The following is a 20,877-nucleotide window of genomic DNA, read 5'->3' on the forward strand; positions in this document are numbered from 1 at the left end:
TATTGCTAGCTAGTAAGTCCGTTGTGAAAAGTGATATTAACAAACGTACAAGTAGCACTATTCACAGAAGACTTATTCAGCCCTGCCAAGCCTGGGGACTAATTAAGCCCTGGATTGGAGGCCAGGGGAGGCATGGGGGGCCAACAGGGAGGGAGAGGACCCCCTACTTTGGCTCCCCTCCCCAGCCCAGGAGGCTGTGGCCTTAAGAAAGGTCCCTGGTGGTTGCATGCGGCCACAGTGGCCACATTTGAGAAACGCTGCCCTAGAGTATTTGCACCTTGTATTTCTGGCTCATCTAATAAAGGAATGTTATCTTCACAATGTGTGTTCAGGCCTGGGTTCTGGTAGAGCCTGGTGCTTGGAGCTTCTGCCATACTTGTCTCCAAGCTCCTGGTTCACCAGCATGGTATAGACATCAGAAGGGACTGGCATATAACCTCCTGCAATAGGTGATTATTATTATTATTATTATTTATTTGTATTACCATAGCACCTAAGAGCCCCAGGTATGGATCAGAGCCCCATTGTGCTAGGTGCTGTACAAAGCCAGAACAGAAAGACAGTCCCTGCCTCAGGGAGTTTATAATCTAGGTATAAGACAAGAGACAATAGTTCAGACAGACAGACGGAGGAGTACAAGTAAACAATGAAGCAGTATTGGTCAGCATGACAGGCAGCAGTCTCTGCACTCCAACAGCCTCAGCATTGTCAAATGTTCCATAGGCCTCATGGCAAAGGAGGGTTTTGGAGGAGGATAGGGAGGTGGCTTGACGCTCCTCCCAAGTGTGAGGGGCAGCCTGGCAGAAAGGACTTATTTGAAAATGTACCAAGAGGGTGATGGACGCCAGCATCATGGGCTAATCAGAGGCTTGAGAGCAAATGAGAGATGAGAGGTAGGGTGGGGAATGACCGTGAAGGGCCTTGGAAGTGAAGACAAGCAGTATATGTTTGATGCGATGGAGAAGAGGGAGCCAGTGGAGGAATTCAAGGAGAGGGGTGACACAGTCAAAGCAGTGGGCTAGGAAAATTATCTTTGCAGCTACATTCTGAATGGATCTGAGTGGGGCATGGTTGCATTTGCCTCTGCATGACTTTGGGGCACTTCTGTATTCATTATCATGCTGATTTTACCTAGGCCAGGTCGGATCCCATATGGAGCCAGGTACTGTCTGAAAGAATTGGCTTTGGGAAAGCAGGTTGTGCCGTTGCCTGAGCTGAGACATAGTACACACCTTTCGCAAGTGACTGCTGAACACAGCATGAAAGGGTTACATTGTGTTCTACTTTGGAGCCATCAGATCTAGGCAGCTGCTCCAGCTTCACTGAGTCCCTCCTGTGTCTCATCAGGCTTGCATCTAATACAGTCCTGTTGTCAAAATCAGACCAAGGGACTTGTACTAGCAGAATTCTTTGTTCAGAGTGGTTAGTCTTGGTGACTGAAGTAGAGCTGTCAACATTTTTTGACCAGAAATGAGCTGTGTTCTCCCCGCCACCCGAAAAAAAAAAAAAAGACGTAAAAGTTTTTCATTTAATGCAAAATGTTTGCCTTTAAAATTTTTTTTGGAGGGGATGGGTAAATTTTATTTAAAAAAATTACTTCAAATATCAAAATAGTTGTTGCAATGTTTTGTTTACCGAAAATCAAGCTTTTGCTAAACAAAAGAAGTTAACAACCATTTTGATGTTTTTTGAGAATATTTTCCAAAAAAAATTTAAATTGGAAAAAAATTCAGGAAAAATACTCTGGGTATTCTAAATGGTTCTATTTCAAACCTTTGGAAACGAAGGGAATTTCAAAACATTAAAATTTTTCATGTACGTTTCCATTTCTTCACACCCGTTTAATTGCTCAATATTCTGACTTTGAATCTACCATTCTGATGCCAGGAGCACCAGTGACCCTTTGTGTAACATCTGTTAAGACTGAGAAAGATTCATGTGGATGTTTTTACCATTTGCTTAAGATTTTTGCAGTTCCAGACTGAGTGAATTTGTCTGCTTGGGGCTTTTTTACATCTAGTGAGCTAACCAAAAATGTGGTTTCTGGCCTGGTCGAAGCTTAAAGATTAGCCTGACCTAGCTAGGTTGCTCAGGGCTGTGAAAAATTACATACCCTGAGCACCATAGTTAGAACCAACCCAATCCCTGGTGCAGATGTCAGCGGCAGAATTCTTTAGCAGCCGTAATGTAGATTCGCCCTCTGTCATGCTCCAGTAATGAGTCCTGAATGTGCCATGTGATCCGATTCCTGTTTGGGGTACCCAAGTACTACCTTTCTGGATGCATAGGAGTGGCTCAGATCACAATGAAAGGAATAGTTTTCCTTTGGGGAGCAGCCCAGTTCCTTTGAAAATGTTTGCCTATTCTAAGAATATTGAGGGGTTAGCCCCAGCTGCAGCTACCCATTGTGATGTTCCCTTGGTGTTATCTGGACTGGTGATCTGCTAGGTCACTCCAATCCTTGACTGTGGGAGCCAGCCTTACCCTGCTGTGCTGTGAGAATCCCCACTCCCGGGCTGTTCACACACAGCCTCTGGCATGTAAGCTGCTTCCAGTTCTGTGAGAGAGCACGTTTGGTCAGTTTAAGGAATAGCTCCACTGCCACTCGTGACGTGTTGGTCAGAGCGAGCAGCACACTGGTCAGCAGTTCGGGATCCATTCCTGCAGCCTAAAAGAGGCAGGGTGCGCAGTACACAAACTGTTGAAAGATGGCGCCAAATGCGGATGGAAGCACAGGGTTTGCTGGGATGTGAAGCAAGGCATCATGGGGCATTGGGACTGGACCCAGAATGCCCCACGACCCCCTCCACCTTCCCACAAGTCTTAGTGGCAGAAGAGAAAGAGGTGCTCTGTGGGATAGCTGCTCAGTGTGCACCGCTCCAAATAGCGCCACAAGTGCTGCAAGTGTGAACACGCTGTTGCGCAGGCAGCTGGCAGTGTGAACACACAACAGCGGTTTTCTTTCTGCACTCTCTGAGCAGCGCTGTAACTGCCGGCTCTGTAACTTTGCCAGTGTAGATGTGCCCAGAGAGCATGGCAAACATCTCTCCCTTTTATCATGACCTTTCTTCCCCCTTGGCTTTGCCCCCTCCCCCCCCCCCCGCTTCAGAGTCAGGTGAGCATTACCTCATTGCAGTCCCAAACTGACCAAGGGAAGGGGGTGACTCCCTCGAGAGTCCAACAGATTCTTTGTTGCAGCCTAGGCCAGTGTCCTTTGTTCCTGTGAGGCTGGGCTGGGTTTGTCCCATATATGTCCTGATGAGGTGTGAACTGCCCCTCTGCTCTTGGAGAGTTTTGCCTGGGCTTGTCCTAAGCTATGAGGACACATTTTCAGCCTGATAACTATATACCTGAAATTACAACCTATAACATTACTATAACAACAATGCTCAGTGCATCATGAGCCTTCTGGAGACACCCGACTTGACGAACTTTGCATTGGATACCACACAATCATATTATAAGGATGAACATGGGGGTGCAGGCTGCTCCCCTGAGGTCCAGATTATCACACCCAAAGTTCCAGTTTTATCAACTGAAGTTCTAAACGGAATCCCAAGACTGAGCCCACAACTCAGATTCGAGCCTTCAGTTGATATTTGTGTGGTTGCTTTTCAGCTTGCTGTGTGCCTTGTGTTTTAAACTCCACAGGTCGTTAGTGTGCTTCTGTGGGATTTGGGCTTGGAGTCTGCAGAATGTTTTTTGGGTTATAATGTTTGCTTGGACTTTAGGTGTTGTTTTCAAATCGAAGTATGTGAGTCTAATGGGATATCAGCAACTGCTTGGCTTATATCTGAACTGTTGTTTACTTCACCAATGTTAGTGCTGACTGTGAATCAATAGACATCTTATTGCTCTGGAACCTTTGTTCCCTTTCATCTTTGGTCAGTAAGGCACCAGGCCTTGGCGAGGCTAGATCTGTGTGTGTGGGTAGCAGAAAGAACTCTGTATTCTGGCCGTGGGGGAAGGGAAGGGAACAATGATTGATTGCTCATGAGTAAGGCTGTGTGTCTGTCATGGAGGACCTCTGTGACTTCTGCAGCGGCCGGTGTGGCTGGCTCCGGGGCTGCCTGAGCAGATCAGGCAGCCCCTGGGCCAGCAGCACTGACCGCTGTGCTTTTGGGGAGGGGTGCAGCGGAAAATCAGGGAGATCTAGGGCCTAATCTTAAAACCACTGAAGTCAATGGCAGTCTTTCCATTGGCTCAAGAACAGAGTGTTAAATTTCTGAGTCACAAAACAATCCATCCAGTGTCTCTGAGCCACATAATACTCAGCACCATAGATGCTGCACATGCCCTGCGTGTGTCGTCTGCTAAATCTATATTTCACCTGGCATGGGCTCACAGCTTTGCACCACACAATGTCATGCCTGCACCAATAGCTGACCAAGTTCATTGTCTACTCCAAGCACTTGCAGCGGGAGGTTTGCATCATGATGGGTGAACCTTAAAAGATCGAGAGATTGTCTTGGAAAGGGTCCCTGCTCAGCAGACACCATTCTGAATTCTCCAACTGCTTTTGAATCTAAGTGCACGCTAGGGACCTAATTCCCTCTGAAAATTAATATTTTGACATTCAAAATAACTAGCCCTGCATAGGAGAGGGAATTATCATTGTGCCATTTAATCGGAATCACTAACGATGCCAGATTGGGTGCATTATTCTTCTCTTCGAAGGAAGAGAAGTCAATCATATAGAGAAGGCCAGATCATCAGCTGGTGTAAATCAACATACTGTGATTTTCACCCCCCAAGGGCCTGGCCCAGCATGACCAAGTTCTTTCAAAAGAAAACCCCACAACTATTGTAAGGGTCTTAATACAGCCATGGGAGAGTGTGGAAGGGGAGAGCCAGAGCTGTGGTTGCATCCTCTGAAAATGACACCTAGATCAGGTGGAGTAAAGACAGTGGCACACTCTGAGTACAGCTGGCTGACCGAGAGAGGTGGCAGTGGTTTACTGAGGCTTAACCTCAGTAACCTGGGAGGGGAGGGATAGCTCTGTGGTATGAGCATTGGCCTGCTAAACCCAGGGTTGTGAGTTCAATCCTTGAGGGGGCCATTTAGGGATCTGGGGCAAAAATTAGGGGTTGGTCCTGCTTTCAGCAGGGGGTTGGACTAGATGACCTCCTGAGGTCCCTTCCAACCCTGGTATTCTATGATTCTATTATTTCAGGCATGATTCTTTTATAAGCTAATGTACAAACTGCGCATTGGTCTCGAACTTTTGGGGGAGGTTTAGGTTGGATATTAGGAAAAACTTTTTCACTAGGAGGGTGGTGAAACACTGGAATGCGTTACCTAAGGAGGTGGTGAAATCTCCTTCCTTAGATATTTTTAAGGTCAGGCTTGACAAAGCCCTGGCTGGGATGATTTAGTTGGGGATTGGTCCTGCTTTGAGCAGGGGGTTGGACTAGATGACCTCCTGAAGTCTCTTCCAACCCTGATATTCTATGATTCTATATGAACAGACATGCACTGAACCTCTGCCGTTGGTGGGGTGAAGTGCACAGCCCCCAGGGGAGAAAAGTTTGGTTACTTTCCATTCCAGTGACCTTGTGCACTGCTGGCAGTGAGGGAATATCACACAGGTGGAAATACCCTCAGAGCAGGCTTGTTACTTTTCAGAACAATAATGCTCTGACATCACAGAAGTTAGAGCTGTGGCTAATTTTACATAGCCACAGCTACAGATCTAGGACACATGTCTTTCTTCTAACACCACTGTCCCCAAACCAGCCTTTATATTCACAAATTCTGTGACCCCCCTCTGCCTATGGACAGGTATTGAGAGCTGTATGACTTTAAAGGGATGCTCTGTTTTACTTCCCCCTAAGAATGTAAAGCAGAAGAATAATGGGCCCAGGCCTACGCCCCTTGACCCACAGGAATATTCTTATCAGTCAGTGGGTTGCTCTCTGCTGTGTGGGTGTACAGGGAGATGCCTGGGGTTAGCATGAGCTTTTCTTGTCTCCTTTTTGTCTGTGATCTTTAAAAGAAAGTGAAGGGCCTGACTGTGAACTTCTACACCTAATCCCTTGTTCCTTCTTCTCTTGCAGTTGGGAAGACATCCCTGATCACAAGGTTTATGTACGACAGTTTTGACAACACGTATCAGGTGAGACCCTTTTTCCATTTCTGGATCTGGAGTGACAGTAACCCCAGTGCACCGCCTACTCCCTGTCAATCCCCAGTCATGTTCTGTGCACAGCGTCAGACCCACTTCGGAGCAGAAATAAGCTCTCTTTCTTCAGAGGTGGGAAATGGACATGTGAACACGGCCCACTTATGACTCCTCGCATAGCCCGGCACTGAGATCTAGACTATAGCGCTGTTTATTTTCAATGGCGCCTACATATTTGCATCCAATTCTTTGTGCATGAATGAAATCAGCAGGGTCTGCTGGGGAACGCTTCTGCCTAGCAACCCAAAATGGGTGTAGTGGTGTGAGCACATGCACTTGTGTTGCAAACTGGCTACCAACAGGCTTTCCAGTGGTGAATGACGTACACGCACTTGGGCTACTCTTTACATTCCCCATTCTCCGCAGTAGCTGGCATTGGTGCATTTTGCAACCATCATGACATAGTCTATACGTTTTGTGGAGTTCTCTAATTTATGCAGATAGTGTCTGTAATTTCACAGGGATTGTTTTGAGTTCTAGGTGTGTAATGAGAAGTAAACTGTGTGATCGCCTCAGACTTTCCAAGTTCTACACTGATGCTGTTGCCAAAATGCAGGGGGCATGATTCTCTTCTTGCTTTGGTGTAAATTAGGAGTAACTCCACTGAAGTCAGTGTAAAGCCTGAGGAGAATCAGGACTAAGTTCTTCATATCCTAACTCTGCTTTTACACTAGAGTCTTCCTGAATTAGCTTGGGACCCCATGACAGATTGGGTTTCTCTTTCCTTTCATTGTGCATTCAGGCAAAGGGATTTCTCAGCTTTTATTTCCTTTTCTTGTTCATTGAACAACATCCCCCTGGGGCCAGTGAACAACTTGTAACTCAATCTAGACTTCCCCTTTCACTGGCATCGCCACCTTTCCTGGGTTTGTTTCTCTCAGGAGGGATTTGCCCTTGGGGCAAGCGGTCGACCCAAGCTATATGAAATGTAGTTTAGCTGCGAGAGAATGGTATCAATCACAACGTGTGTCTGCTAGCAGCTTCCATTGCAGAGGAGCCAAAATGTGACCTTTCAAGCAATGCATGGCCTGAAAGCCCCATCTGCATGTGAACCCCATCAGAGGCATTTTCCTGTCTGTGGGTCTCCTCCTTCTCTGAGTATGCAGGTGCGAGCTGCCCTGATTGTGCACTTTGCCAAGGTATCTTGGCCCTGAAATGGAGGGTTCACCTTTGTTAGGGAGGAGTGACTGTGCCATTGATGGTGATGAAACCGTGGACAGCTCTTGCGAGGGGCCAGACTCTGGTGCCCCACTCGTGATGACCGGTACTGTTCTCCATGGGTTCTCCGCAGAAGTCAATGGGACTGCTCAGCATGCGTATAACTCACTGGGTCAGTGTGCATCACACGTCTCCCTCTGTGCCTGATCCACAGAGCGAGCCTCTCTGTTGCCGCCCCAGCGAGAGAGCCCGGCTCCTTTGCATATGCAGGAGAGACTCAGGTCCTTGTGGTGGGGTCTCCCTGCTTTGCTAGGTTGGTCTGACCTCTGACACCCTCTGAGGAGGCAGGAAGTCGCCCAGCAATTGCTCCAATACCCAGCTCTCTCCCAGCGCCCTGACTGGACAGGACCTCAGTGTCATTGCAAAGAACAGTCAGTGGGAGCAGATGTACCTCACTCAGTTACAAATGGCCTCGGCAGACCAGGTACAGCGGCTCCTGCCCTTTGGCTGTAGCTGGTTGGTATGTCTGGGGAAGGCTCGCAGGAGCCACATGCTCCAGCTGCTCCTTGGCTTGCCGCTGAAGTATCTGTGTTGTCCTATCTCAAGTGGCATCCCTCAGCCCCATTTGCAGAAGAGCTGGCAGCAGGGACAAGATTTCCTGCTAGCCCTCCAGCCAGTTCGTGCTCAGAGGTCAGCTGCCTGTCTATCCCCAGCCAGGTTTCCAGAGGTAGGGCCTGCCTTCACAGCACAGCTCCTGCTATGTGGAGTGGGAGTGTCACCCATTTTGCTCAGAGGGTCCCTGGTTTGATCCCCAGTGTGTCAGCTGCAGTGATGGTCATTGCACAAGGAGAGCAGATGCTGGCCCCAGACGACTAGCATGGCCTAACCCAAAGGGAGTCAGTCAGGGCAGAGAAGCAATCAACCCAGGAACAGCTGGAGAGCCCTTAAGGAGCAGAACATAGGTGTTAGATGTCGCAGAGCCGCCCAAGAGGTGGGGAAGCCCTGCAGCTGGACTGAAGGAACTATCTGGGAGAACCAGAGCAATCCAGGTAGCACAGTGCAGCTGGAAAGCTGCCTGGAGTCCGGAGCAGCTGGGGGTTCCCTTGGGGTCATGGAATCCCCCAGGTGGTGCTCCAGCCATCATTGATCCTGTAGTTAATCTGTGCTATGCCAGGGGCCAGTCTGGTCCCCACCCCACCCCAGGATCAAGGGAGCGGAAAGGTGGCTTGGAACTGCACTGAAGGTGGGTCCAGCCCCTCTGAGGATTCTGTCCTCTGTGTTCTCTCAGTTGCTGGTTGGTCCACTGTGAACCACGCTGGGTTAAGATCTGTACATAAAATAACAGCCACCCAATGCCAAGTGACAGGATCCTGTACCGAGCCCAGTTTCTCTGTGCTAATGAAGAGAACAGACATTTCCTAAATGGCATTTATTGACCTGGGGCTCTGAGGGGCAAGAACTGCTGTATCTATGGGACTGTGTTTGGGAGCAGGATTGCTGAGTGTCTGGAGAAGTCTCCCTGTGCAGAAGAGCAGGGAGGATGCTGAAGCAAAGAAACCAGAGGGGAAGTGTGACAGACCCCTGGGTACAACCTGGAACTGTGGGACCGCTATGCTGCCTTTACTCTCTAGCCTGGGCTGTCTCTTACAATGCTATGCCAGTGACAAGCAGCAGACCCTTCCAGGCGCTGTTATCACTCATCCAACAACATGCAGAGACACACCAAGCTAAATTGTATGAATGCTCTCTAAGCCACTCATGAATTATACACAGGGAAACACCAGCAAATCCCTCCAGCCTTGCACCCCAAGAATGTACGAATTTTACACTGCTCAAGACCTTCTCTTGAACAATGCAAGCTCATTAATTAGTTTGCTACTTCCTTAGAGGATAGTGGACATGCACCAGCCTTTGTAACCTAAGCAGATCCCCCAAGCACTTAGGACAAACTCACTGGTTCAGATTAAAATACGTTTATTAACTACAGAAAGATAGATTTTAAGTGATTATAAGAGGTAGGGATAAAGGTCAGAGAATGTTACATAAGAAATAAAAAGTAAACACGCATTCTAAATTTTAAACTTTGTCATACCAAGCAAGAGTTGAATCAAGCAGTTTTTCTCACCCCACTAAGCATTGTAAGCAGTTCACAGATTTTAATACACAGGCAGAATTCTCTGCTTAGCCTGGGACCAATCTCCCCAGTTCAGTGTCTTTTTCTTCCAAAATTTCATGTTGCCTTCAGAATAGGTGGGGGAGGAGAGAATCTCATGGTGCCACTGTCCTTTATTTCATACCCTCAGTTCATGTGCCTGGAAAAATACTGGCTCAAACATGGAGTCAAGCATCACATGTCCCGAGGCCTTCCCGAGTCACAGAGTTAAGCAAGTGCCATTGTGTGTAGCTGGAGCAAGTGCTTTTATTGAATTGTATCTCTCTTGTTTACAATTCCCCTGCTGGTCAATGGCTGGTCACTGGGTGTGGGTCACCTCGTTTGAGACTCACAACCTATTTCAATAACAACCATATACCAAAATCTCATAACTCTATATACAATAATGATATACATATTTGGACAGAACAATGAGTTTCATCAGATCATGACCTTACAATTTTGTACAAAATATCAGAACCATATACAAGTGGTGAGTGAATGTGGGAGTTACAGAGCACTGTCTTGAGGTACAGTGCATCACAGGACGTCATTGTTCATATTTGCTGAGTCCCCACTTCACTCCCTTCTTTGCTGATTGTTCTTAATCCCTAACCTGGAGGGCATCCCTTCACCTCCTCAGATTAGAAGGGGTTCCCAGTGGGGCCAAGACCCAGTATGCTCACAACATATAGTTTGAAAGAGGTTATGCCTTCTAATTGAGATAAAAAGGACTAGTGACATTTGGCAGCCATTTCCTCAGTGATGTTGGGATCCCAGGGCCACCTGATCTAATCAGTGTTGCAATTGATTGAGGTGAACAAACAGCTCTTTCACCTTTTACAAGCAATTAAATAATACATCAAAAGAGAGGCATAGTCTGAACAGGCTGTATTAATTTGTGTATTAAAGGCTCCCTCACATCCATTAAGGCCATGCTGGATTCTGCAAACACAAGCAATAGCTCTGCTCGGTAAATATTTGATTGCTGCTGTCCCGAGTTAAATAGTTTGGTGACTTCTACTTCTCTTCTGACTGTCCCAATTAGGGAGAGAAGTACAGTCAGTTTCACACTGCAAAGCACTGTGGGTAAAGGAAGGATAACAGTTACCAAGGCACGCAGCACTTCCAAAATGCCCTTGCCTACTCCAAGATGGCTGCTGATGGTAATGTTTGCTGGTCAGCCATTCCCATCAGTTCCGCGGCAATTCACCACATTGCCAGTGGCGGCAAGTGCCAGTGATGGGCCCAAGCATTTGATTTATATCCAAGTGGCTGCAAGTTTAACAACAGGCAGGATCGTTCCTAAAAGTGATCCATCCCGGCAGCAGTGAGAGGGGTGAGGACAACAGCTTCCCCCAGGCTGGTTCCCTTTTGATGTTTACATCCAGAGTAAACTGCTGATCTGGAGCCTGTCTCATGCCAGCCCAGGCCTTTATGGGCCCAAAGCCTGCAGCCACTATTGCATGCAGGAGCCCCACACCTCCCAACAAGCACTAAATCCAAGCACAAGGTGAGTTGATATCTGATTTTCTGGGAAAGGCCTTTGTCCCCCTTTCTCAACCTCTGCAGACAAGTGAGCTCTAAACACCCCCCACACTCATTAATGCCCATAGCGGTGATCCCGTGAAATAATGATATCATCACCCTCTCCCCCGTCCCTGCCTGAGCACATGGGAGCTGAGCCCCAGCCCCTTTCCAGGGTGCGCCTGTGTACCTCGAAGGACTCGGAGAGCAGCAGGGGCAGGAAGTCCCAGCTAGCGCATCCTGAGAGACACCAGTGGGAGAGGCAGGGTCCCAGTGCCCTCACCCTCCCCAAGCACATGGAGATGGAGCCCTGTGTGGCTGCTTGCTGGGAGAGGGGTGGAAATCTTAGGGCAGGGGGAGGCAAGAGCTTCAGGAGGAGAAGCCTCCCACATACACACAAACACCTTCCCAGGAAAGAGCCAGCTGTGATGACTGGGAGGCAGTGTGTGGCCCACAACCTAGACAAGGGGAACGGAGCATGGGCTAACGCTGAAATACGGACATTTGAATACGCGACTTTCCCTTGTTATCCAGTAGAATAAAATTGTCAATAAGCAGGCAAGAGTGGAGATTTACTGCTATAGAAACAAATCAAAGGCAAAATACAAGGAAATTTGGGGATTGGTCCTGCTTTGAGCAGGGGGTTGGACTAGATGACCTCCTGAGGTCCCTTCCAACCCTGATATTCTATGATTCTATGAAAGGAACTAGGCAGCGGAACTTATAATAAGAGAAAAAGAAGAACTAAAAGAAATCCAGTTGCATCTGACTCTGCACCAGATCCTCACATGCATTTAGGTGCCTAATTCCCTTTGAAGTCCCTCCTCCTCCTCTGTTCTCATTGCGTGTTGAACCCACTTGTTATGTTCTGTCTTCATCTTAGCCTGGAAGCGTTTGGGGGCAGGAACTGTCTCTCACCATGCATTTGTGGGGCCCTTGACCCTGATTGCGGCCTCATGGCACTGCTGAAATACCAGTGGTAATATCACCCTCACACCTAGGAGATTGTGCCTGCTCTGTGCAAAGTCCAAGAGGATCCCCCTCAGACTGGCATCAGCAACAGACCCTGGTGCCCCATTCATAATCCTGTCCTAGCAAGAAGGATGGAGCCTGCTGCTACCCGACCCGCCGCTAAACACAGGGAGAGTAGAAGGTGGCCTGTTTCCTCGCGACCTATCAGCCAATCTCAGCAAATTTTAGAGGCACTGGGACTGACCAGTGAAGATGGAATAACTGCCATTGGCTGCTGGGCCCTGCAGCACCTTCCACTGGTGGGGTCCATCTTACCAGCCCCACCCTGCAAACCAGCAGCAGTTATAAAGGTAAGTCACCCTCTCCTCTGATTGCCTGTGAAAATGTGTTTCTGGGCCGTTTTGAAAAATCATCTTGGTGCAGTTGCTGCTGCCCCACCAGCTGGGCTGTCTGCTGAATCAGCACCCCCAAAACAACGTTCCTTCCCCGCTACTGGAGCAAGGAGTGCACTTTGGAAGGACCCATGGGGCAGTGCCCAGTCCTCACTGGACTATGGCCTCTGTCGGAGCTGCCCTTTCATTCGAAATAGGGAATTTCAAAGGAAATGACAATAAGGGAAGGTAGGAAGGTGCTTCGCTGCTCTTCCTTTCTTCAAGTCAGACAGCTGAGGCAATACACTCAGGGTATGTCTACACTACGAAATTAGGTCGACTTTATAGAAGTCGGTTTTTTTAGAAATCGGTTTTATATATTCGAGTGTGTGTGTCCCCACAGAAAATGCTCTAAGTGCATTAAGTGAATTAACTCGGCGGAGCGCTTCCACAGTACCGAGGCTAGAGTCGACTTCTGGAGCGTTGCACTGTGGGTAGCTATCCCACAGTTCCCGCAGTCTCTGCTGCCCATTGGAATTCTGGGTTGAGATCCCAATGCCTGATGGGGCTAAAACATTGCCGTGGGTGGTTCTGGGTACATATCGTCAGGCTCCCGTTCCCTCCCTCCCTCCGTGAAAGCAAGGGCAGACAATCGTTTCGTGCCTTTTTTCCTGAGTTACCTGTGCAGACGCCATACCACGGCAAGCATGGAGCCCGCTCAGGTAACTGTCACTGTATGTCTCCTGGGTGCTGGCAGACGCGGTACTGCATTGCTACACAGTAACAGCAACCCCTTGCCTTGTGGCAGCAGACGGTACAATACGACTGGTAGCCATCATCGTCATGTCCGAGGTGCTCCTGGCCACGTCGGCCAGGAGCACCTGGGCAGACATGGGCGCAGGGACTAAATTTGGAGTGACTTGACCAGGTCATTCTCTTTAGTCCTGCAGTCAGTCCTATTGAACCATCTTATGGTGAGCAGGCAGGCGATACGGATTGCTAGCAGTCCTATTGCATCATCTTCTGCCGGGCAGCCATGAGATGTGGATGGCATGCAGTCCTTCTGCACCGTCTGCTGCCAGCCAAAGATATAAAAGATAGATGGAGTGGATCAAAACAAGAAATAGACCAGATTTGTTTTGTACTCATTTGCTTCCCCCCCTCCCCCATCTAGGGGACTCATTCCTCTAGGTCACACTGCAGTCACTCACAGGGAAGGTGCAGTGAGGTAAATCTAGCCACGTATCAATCAGAGGCCAGACTAACCTCCTTGTTCCAATAAGAACAATAACTTAGGTGCACCATTTATTATTGGAACCCTCCGTGAAGTCCCGCCTGAAATACTCCTTGATGTAAAGCCACCCCCTTTGTTGATTTTAGCTCCCTGAAGCCAACCCTGTAAGCCGTGTCATCAGTCGCCCCTCCCTCCGTCAGAGCAACGGCAGACAATCATTCCGCGCCTTTTTTCTGAGCGGACGCCATACCAAGGCAAACATGGAGGCTGCTCAGCTCACTTTGGCAGTTAGGAGCACATTAAACACCACACGCATTATCCAGCAGTATATGCAGCACCAGAACCTGGCAGAGCGATACCGGGCGAGTAGGCGACGTCAGCGCGGTCGCGTGAGTGATCAGGACATGGACACAGATTTCTCTGAAAGCATGGGCCCTGCCAATGCATGCATCATGGTGCTAATGGGGCAGGTTCATGCGGTGGAACGCCGATTCTGGGTTTGGGAAACAAGCACAGGCTGGTGGGACCGCATAGTGTTGCAGGTCTGGGACGATTCCCAGTGGCTGCGAAACTTTTGCATGTGTAAGGGCACTTTCATGGAACTTTGTGACTTGCTTTCCCCTGCCCTGAAGCGCATGAATACCAAGATGAGAGCAGCCCTCACAGTTGAGAAGTGAGTGGCGATAGCCCTGTGGAAGCTTGCAATGCCAGAGAGCTACCGGTCAGTTGGGAATCAATTTGGAGTGGGCAAATCTACTGTGGGGGCTGCTGTGATGCAAGTAGCCCACGCAATCAAAGATCTGCTGATATCAAGGATAGTGACCCTGGGAAATGTGCATGTCATAGTGGATGGCTTTGCTGCAATGGGATTCCCTAACTGTGGTGGAGCCATAGACGGAACCCATATCCCTATCTTGGCACCGGAGCACCAAGCCGGCAAGTACATAAACCGCAAGGGGTACTTTTCAATAGTGCTGCAAGCTCTGGTGGATCACAAGGGACGTTTCACCAACATCAACGTGGGATGGCCGGGAAAGGTACATGACGCTCGCATCTTCAGGAACTCTGGTCTGTTTGAAAAGCTGCAGGAAGGGACTTTATTCCCAGACAAGAAAATAACTGTTGGGGATGTTGAAATGCCTATAGTTATCCTTGGGGACCCAGCCTACCCCTTAATGCCATGGCTCATGAAGCCATACACAGGCAGCCTGGACAGTAGTCAGGAGCTGTTCAACTACAGGCTGAGCAAGTGCAGAATGGTGGTAGAATGTGCATTTGGACGTTTAAAGGTGCGCTGGCGCAATTTACTGACTCGCTTAGACCTCAGCGAAACCAATATTCCCTCTGTTATTACTGCTTGCTGTGTGCTCCACAATATCTGTGAGAGTAAGGGGGAGACGTTTATGGCGGGGTGGGAGGTTGAGGCAAATCGCCCGGCTGCTGGTTACGCGCAGCCAGACACCAGGGCGGTTAGAAGAGCACAGGAGGGTGCGGTACGCATCAGAGAAGCTTTGAAAACCAGTTTCATGACTGGCCAGGCTACGGTGTGAAAGTTCTCTTTGTTTCTCCTTGATGAAACCCCCCACCCCTTGGTTCACTCTACTTCCCTGTAAGCTAACCACCCTCCCCTCCTCCCTTCGATCACCGCTTGCAGAGGCAATAAAGTCATTGTTGCTTCACATTCATGCATTCTTTATTCATTCATCACACAAATAGGGGGATGACTACCAAGGTAGCCCAGGAGGGGTGGTGGAGGAGGGAAGGAAAATGCCATACAGCACTTTAAGCACAGCACTTTAAAAGTTTATAACTGTAAAATTTATTGAATGCCAGCCTTCTTTTTTTTGGGCAATCCTCTGTGGTGGAGTGGCTGGTTGGCCGTGGCCCCCCCCACCGCGTTCTTGGGCGTCTGGGTGTGGAGGCTATGGAACTTGGGGAGGAGGGTGGTTGGTTACACAGGGGCTGTAGTGGCAGTCTGTGCTCCAGCTGCCTTTACTGCAGCTCAACCATACACTGGAGCATACTGGTTTGATCCTCCAGCAGCCTCAGCATTGAATCCTGCCTCCTCTCATCACGCTGCCGCCACATTTGAGCTTCAGCCCTGTCTTCAGCCCGCCACTTACTCTCTTCAGCCTGCCACTTACTCTCTTCAGCCCGCCACCTCTCCTCCCGGTCATTTTGTGCTTTCCTGCACTCTGACATTATTTGCCTCCACACATTCGTCTGTGCTCTGTCAGTGTGGGAGGACAGCATGAGCTCAGAGAACATTTCATCACGAGTGCGTTTTTTTTTCTTTCTAATCTTCACTAGCCTCTGGGAAGGAGAAGATCCTGTGATTATTGAAACACATGCAGCTGGTGGAGAAAAAAAAAGGGACAGCGGTATTTAAAAAGACACATTTTATAAAACAGTGGCTACAGTCTTTCAGGGTAAACCTTGCTGTTAACATTACATACATAGCACATGTGCTTTCGTTACAAGGTTGCATTTTGCCTCCCCCCACCGTGTGGCTACCCCCTCAAACCCCACTCCCCGTGGCTAACAGCAGGGAACATTTCTGTTCAGCCACAGGCAAACAGCCCAGCAGGAACGGGCTCCTCTGAGTGTCCCCTGAAGAAAAGCACCCTATTTCAACCAGGTGATATCTCACTCTCCTGAGGATAACACAGAGAGATAAAGAACGGATGTTGTATGAACGCCAGCAAACATACACTGCAATGCTTTGTTGTACAATGATTCCCGAGTACGTGTTACTGGCCTGGAGTGGTAAAGTGTCCTACCATGAAGGACGCAGTAAGGCTGCCCTCCCCAGAAACCTTTTGCAAAGGCTTTGGGAGTACATCCAGGAGAGCCGCGAATGCCAGGGCAAATTAATCCTTTCACATGCTTGCTTTTAAACCATGTATAGTATTTTAAAAGGTACACTCACCAGAGGTCCCTTCTCCGCCTGCAGGGTCCAGGAGGCAGCCTTGGGTGGGTTCGGGGGGTACTGGCTCCAGGTCCAGGGTGAGAAACTGTTCCTGGCTGTCGGGAAAACCGGTTTCTCCACTTGCTTGCTGTGAGCTATCTACAACCTCATCATCATCATCATCATCATCATCATCATCTTCTTCGTCCCCAAAACCTGCTTCTGTGTTGCCTCCATCTCCATTGAAGGAGTCAAACAACACGGCTGGGTAGTGGTGGCTGAACCCCCTAAAATGGCATGCAGCTCATCATAGAAGCGGCATGTTTGGGGCTCTGACCCAGAGCGGCCGTTCGCCCCTCCGGTTTTCTGGTAGGCTTGCCTCAGCTCCTTAAGTTTCATGTGGCACTGCTTCGGATCCCTGTTATGGCCTCTGTCCTTCATGCCCTGGGAGATTTTGACAAAGGTTTTGGCATTTTGAAAACTGGAACGGAGTTCTGATAGCACGGATCCCTCTCCCCATACAGCGATCAGATCCCGTACCTCCCGTTCAGTCCATGCTGGAGCTCTTTTGCGATTCTGGGACTCCATCATGGTCACCTCTGCTGATGAGCTCTGCATGGTCACCTGCAGCTTGCCACGCTGGCCAAACAGGAAATGAGATTCAAAAGTTCGCAGTTCTTTTCCTGTCTACCTGGCCAGTGCATCTGAGTTGAGAGTGCTGTCCAGAGCGGTCACAATGGAGCACTCTGGGATAGCTCCCGGAGGCCAATACCGTCGAATTGTGTCCACAGTACCCCAAATTCGACGCGGCAAGGCCGATTTAAGCACTAATCCACTTGTCAGGGGTGGAGTAAGGAAATCGATTTTAAGAGCCCTTTAAGTCGAAATGAAGGGCTTCATCGTGTGGACGGGTGCAGGTTTACATCGATTTAACGCTGCTAAATTTGATCTAAAGTCCTAGTGTAGACCAGGGCTCAGAAACTCTGGTTGGGACTTTCCAAAGGCACCTAAGGGAGTTAGGGACTCATAGTTCTTGTCTACCCAGGGACACGTAGGTAAATTTATCCAAATTGATGAACCATGTGAATTGAAAGTGGATTTGTAAAACCACATGAAACCCCTGGGTGGGTGCTCTGATTCAGAATTAAAGAGGCCTTAATTCGATTTAGTTTAGTTCACTTTGGAAGTGAATTAAGCTAAATCAACTTCAGGCCACTTTAATTCTGAATTAGTGTTCACACTGGGGTTTAACGAGGTTCAACTAATCCACTTGGACAGTTAATTTAGATTAACTTTCCTGAGTGTCCCCATATAGATAAGCCCTTAGGCTCCTTTCTAAATGCCAGCCTCCATGATTGGCTGGCTGCAGCCCCATACTGTTCACATCCTGCATCCCTGTAGTAGGTGATCGGAGAGACACAGCCATCAGAATGTAGGACAAGGGGAAGGAACGTTTTCTCTAAGGTTTAGCAAATGGTCAAATTACCTAAAGTTCCCCATTTCACACACTATTCTTCTGTTGTTTCTTTTTTGGTGCCTTGCGCTAAGACAATTACAGCTGCTGCAGCCAGGCCTGAACTGATGGATCTGGACTTCTCATTCAGTCTTGTACTTGTCATACGAGAGCTTGCATTTCTGTGGCTGCGGACTCTTATGCTCAGGCTGAACAGCAGACACCGTCCATGTTAACTGACCTGTTTCTGTCGGTGACAGCAGTTCTCAAAGCGGGGCTGGCCACATGGGTGCCAGTTCTCTTTAATGCCAGCTGATAAATCACATTCACTTATACTAACAAACACAGGAAGGCCTCCCTTTTCAAAATCACCTAGTGATATTTGGGTGTCCAACTTGATTCTCAGAGGGGGAGTGCTATCACAAAATGGCCCAACCCAACAGACCCAGCACCAGTCCATTTACAGCTGCTGACACATGGCTTGTGGGGACTGTTTGGTGAGCGCTGTGACAAGCACTCCGATCATAGACCCATAGGGTTAGAAGGGACCGCAAGGATCATCTAGTCTAACTCCCTGCCAAGAGGCAGGATTTGTTGGGTCTAAACCATCCAAGACAAGTGGCTATCCAGCCTCCTTTTGAAAACCTCCAGTGAAGGAGCTTCCACAACCTTCCTAGGAGTCTGTTTCATTGCCCTACTGTTCTTACAATTAGGAAGTTTTCTCTGAGATTCAATCTAAATCTGCTGTGCTGTAGCTTGAACCCATTGCCTCTTGTCCAGCCCTCTGTGGCAAGAGAGAACAACTTTTCTCTATCTTTTTTATGGCAGCCTTTGAAGTATTTGATGACCGCGATCATGTCCCTTGGCAATCTCCTCTTTTCCAAACTAAACATACCCCGTTCCTTCAGACTTTCCCATATGGCTTGCATTCCATCCCTTTGATCATCTTTGTTGCTCACCTCTGGATCCTTTCCAGTTTCTCTACATCCTTTCTATGCATTGGTGACCAAAATTGGACACAGTACTCCAGCTGAGGCCTAACCAGCGCTGAGTAGAGCAGTACTATCACCTCCCGTGATTTGCATGCTATGCCTCTGTTAATGCAACTTAAAATTGCATTTGCTTTTTTTGCAGCAGTATCACAGTGTTGACTCATTTCAAGGTTGTGATCCACCACAACTCCCAGATCCTTCTCAGCAGTGCTGCTGCCAAGCCAGTTCTCCCCCATTCTATATTTGTGCATAAATACATCACAATTCATTTTGATTTCTTCCAAAGGAAAGCATCCAGTGTAAAATTATTTATACTGGCTCACAGGACTCATGCTCTCCTAGACTGGCTCATCTATATGAGGAGGTATAATCATGGTTGGGGGGGCATAAATCATGACAACAGCATTGTTTAGGGTTGCATGAGTGTTTCCCATTCTAAGGGCCTGAATTTTCAAACCAAAAACTACAGATGTGCTAAAGTGATGGAGGCTGGTTGCAGCCATAGTTATCACCTGTCAGGGAGATATCCTTAATCCTGCCTCAGCCTGGGGGAGGGACCAGATGACCTCTTGAGGCCCCTTCCAGCCCTACATTTCTATCTAGGATGGGACCACTACAGCCTTCTAGTGAGTCAACTGAATCCGCCTCCTGATTAATGACACTCCCCAACTTGTCCCCAAAATAGGATGACTGCAGGGAAGAGATTAGGCACAGTCCATTCCAGCATCTCCAAACACTAGAGAAATGGGCTGACCACTCCATTTGAAGAGTGTGGGTGATGGGCAGCCTACCCACAATCCTTAATGCACAGGTTCCTGTTGGCCTGCTTCTCTGTTCCACCAGAACTGAGGTAGCCCTGCTCACATGACTCCCATTTGTCATGCTCTGCAGGATGCCTAGTTTTAAAAGCAGTTCATTAAGTTGAGGTGCTCATCCCTCAGCGTAACATGTTCCACGTCCTAGGAGGCTCCAGCAACAGGAATGATCCCTGAACCATTCTCTCACCTCTCCGTTAAGGGGACTGCACTGTGCGGCACCAGCCTGCTAGGTACTCGGGGTTGTCTGGCAATGGGTCTTGCCACCTAACGTGCCCTCTGGGCATCCCCAGACTCGGGTCCTCATTCTGACCTATGTGCATCACTCTGATCTCGTTCCCTGTCCTTTTACGCCATCTTCCAATGCCTCATGCTCTGCACTCTGCAGCAGCAGTAGTGTCCAATGTGCGGTCTAGTGTTCCTCTTTCCGGGGGCTTGTCACTGCCTCTCTCCAGCCTTCTCTCTCACCCCCTCTCTCCCTTCCCCCCCACACCAGCATGTTGGAGGGATATAATTGCTTTGTCCAGCTCTCCTCATCCCCGGCCCTGCCTCTCCACCCCCACCCCCTTTGTTCTCAAGTCAGCAGCAGTGCTTAAGTGATATATATTTAAGTGCCTCTGAGCTTCAGAGCATTGAAACTAGGTTACTTGCCTCTCCGAGGGGGGGGAGGGGGGATGGTCAGATATATAGCTAATCACTTGACTAACTCCATTGCTTTTCTCTCTTAAATCCCACTTCATCCCCTATCAAGAATTTAAAGGGGGGAGGAGCAATGAAGGGGCTCAGAATCAGAGGCACCAGCTTCCTCCTTTCCCCGAGAGTGCTCAACCCCCCTCATCCCCAGGCCCTGCCCCCACTCCACCTCTTCCTACCCCCACTTCACTCCCATTCTACCTCTTCCCGTGCCCGCTCCACTGCCTCTTCCTGTCCAGTTCCACCCCCGAGGCCCTGCCTTCACACCAACCCTTCACTAGGGTTGCCAACTATCTAGTCACACAAAACCAAACACCCTAGCCCTGCCCCTGCCCCCCACTCACTACATTCCCCCTCCCTTGGTGGCTCGCTCTCTCCCACCCTCACTCACTTTCACTGGGCTGGGGGAGGGGGTTGGGG

At 48.9% G+C, this 20,877-nt stretch overlaps 1 protein-coding gene across 2 annotated transcripts in view; it reads left to right on the plus strand.

The window, feature by feature from the left end:
* Positions 1-20,877, plus strand: part of RAB6B (RAB6B, member RAS oncogene family) — a 129,354-nt gene that overhangs the window by 58,432 nt on the left and 50,045 nt on the right. For both annotated transcript variants that reach the window (XM_074964179.1, XM_074964180.1), the window contains exon 2: positions 6,058-6,116. In XM_074964179.1, coding sequence (XP_074820280.1) covers positions 6,058-6,116 — 59 coding nt within the window. The remainder of the gene's footprint in view (positions 1-6,057; positions 6,117-20,877) is intronic.

The sequence above is a fragment of the Natator depressus genome, chromosome 9 (assembly GCF_965152275.1).
Source record: "Natator depressus isolate rNatDep1 chromosome 9, rNatDep2.hap1, whole genome shotgun sequence".
Classification (NCBI taxonomy): domain Eukaryota; kingdom Metazoa; phylum Chordata; order Testudines; family Cheloniidae; genus Natator; species Natator depressus.